Source organism: Notothenia coriiceps, unplaced genomic scaffold (genome assembly GCF_000735185.1).
Source record: "Notothenia coriiceps isolate Sejong01 unplaced genomic scaffold, NC01 NC01_scaffold00030772, whole genome shotgun sequence".
Classification (NCBI taxonomy): Eukaryota; Metazoa; Chordata; class Actinopteri; order Perciformes; family Nototheniidae; genus Notothenia; species Notothenia coriiceps.
In genome coordinates, this window is record NW_011363473.1 from 578 (window position 1) to 2,156 (window position 1,579).

A 1,579-nucleotide genomic window follows, 5' to 3' on the forward strand; every position below is an offset into this window, starting at 1 on the left:
TGTACTTTCAAATTTTAGTGCACTCGAGCCGGTTTCTGAAACTTACCTACCCCACCTTTAAGGACTTTTCCCCAAAAAATACAACAAAAGTACACATTTTTAAAAGTGGTGCATTAGAATTGTCTCTTAATAAATGTACTCGTATTGCAGAATGATACATTTCAAAATATAAATTTCAAAATATTTCAAAAATAATATTGTAGTTAGTAGTGTGGGATATGGCTGTTACCTGCAGCTTGTTAACCATCTCATCAAACAGTTTCCTAGCTTCAGGGCTGTTGGGGTCTTCAAAGTAGTCTTCAATTCCAATCTGAACCACGATGGACTTCAGGTTACGGCAAACACCTGCAGGAGTAGAAGGAGGATTTAAAGAGCATTCATTAGCAGGGTGTCGATATCACAGTTATCTGTTCAATGTTGTTTACATCTGGATTGTACACAGTAAAGGAATACAGCAGAATTCAAACTCACTGTTGAAGTGGAGCAGGGCTTTGGGAGTGACGGGGGTGGAAGAGAGCACCAGCATCTCCAGACCCTTCAGGCCCTCTCTGCAGACCTCTGCTGCCACCTCCTGGTTGATCTCACTCACATGATCCAACTCCAGCACCTGAAGGCGCATGCAGTTCCTCGCTGGTGGAGGTGGGGGGGAGAGGGGGAATGTAGTGATGCGGAAAACAGGGGAGGTAGCAGAAAGCATCCGAGGTTATGCATAGGGGCTTGTTTAAGGTCTAAACCAAATCTGCTTGAAAGACACATTGAGCTTTATCCCAAACTGTTCTTATGCAGTTTTAATGGAGATTCTAATATTCATAAATAAAATAATTCTGGATTTGTTCATAGGTAAGAACAGAATGACCTTTGTACATTTAAAATAAATAAACACTAAACTAACACTAAGTGAGTAATGGCATCCCTTACATTTTTTCTGTGTTATTTTATATCCATGACTGACGCTTGAAAGTTAACTGTTTGGTTTACCTACAGCAGAGGAACAACCACTTCAGACATTTTTTTTGATGTATTTTTTCCCTACAATTGGAGGCCGGTGCTCCACCCGATTAAGACTTTTTTTTGGATATTCTTTACTTTATTCCATGACAATTATGTTCGATTGGCACATGCTTTCAATTACAATGACAATGTGATTCATGATTATAAGAACACAGTTGAGAACAAGTCAAATCATATTTACCTAGCGAGGCCAGCCCCTGAATGCCACATCCAGCCCCGCCCACACCGAGAGCTCGGAGGTGCGGCCAACATCTGCCAATCGTCTGCAGGCAGCGGTTACTGAAACGCGCGGGTTGCTGGCTACAAGGGACAAAATACATATATACGTCCATGTTCAGTCATTTAAAAATACTTATGTCATTCAATAATACACTGAACAAAAATATAAACGCAACACTTTTGTTTTTGCTCCCATTTTTCATGAGATGAACTCAAAGATCTAAACATATATACACAAAATAACCATTTCTCTCAAATATTGCTCACAAATCTGAAAAGATCTGTGATAGTGAGCACTTCTCCTTTGCCGAGATAATCCATCACCTTCGCACAGCCTCAGGGTCTGGGG

General features: G+C 40.6%; 1 protein-coding gene across 1 annotated transcript; it reads right to left on the reverse strand.

The window, feature by feature from the left end:
• Positions 1-229: 229 nt before the first annotated feature.
• LOC104959694 (F-box only protein 41-like) lies at positions 230-1,311 on the reverse strand (the record flags this gene model as incomplete). The annotated part of the gene is made up of 3 exons (XM_010787595.1): positions 230-345; positions 472-630; positions 1,193-1,311. Coding segments are annotated over 3 exons (394 nt in total), but the record flags the coding sequence as incomplete, so codon positions are not given.
• Positions 1,312-1,579: the final 268 nt, after the last annotated feature.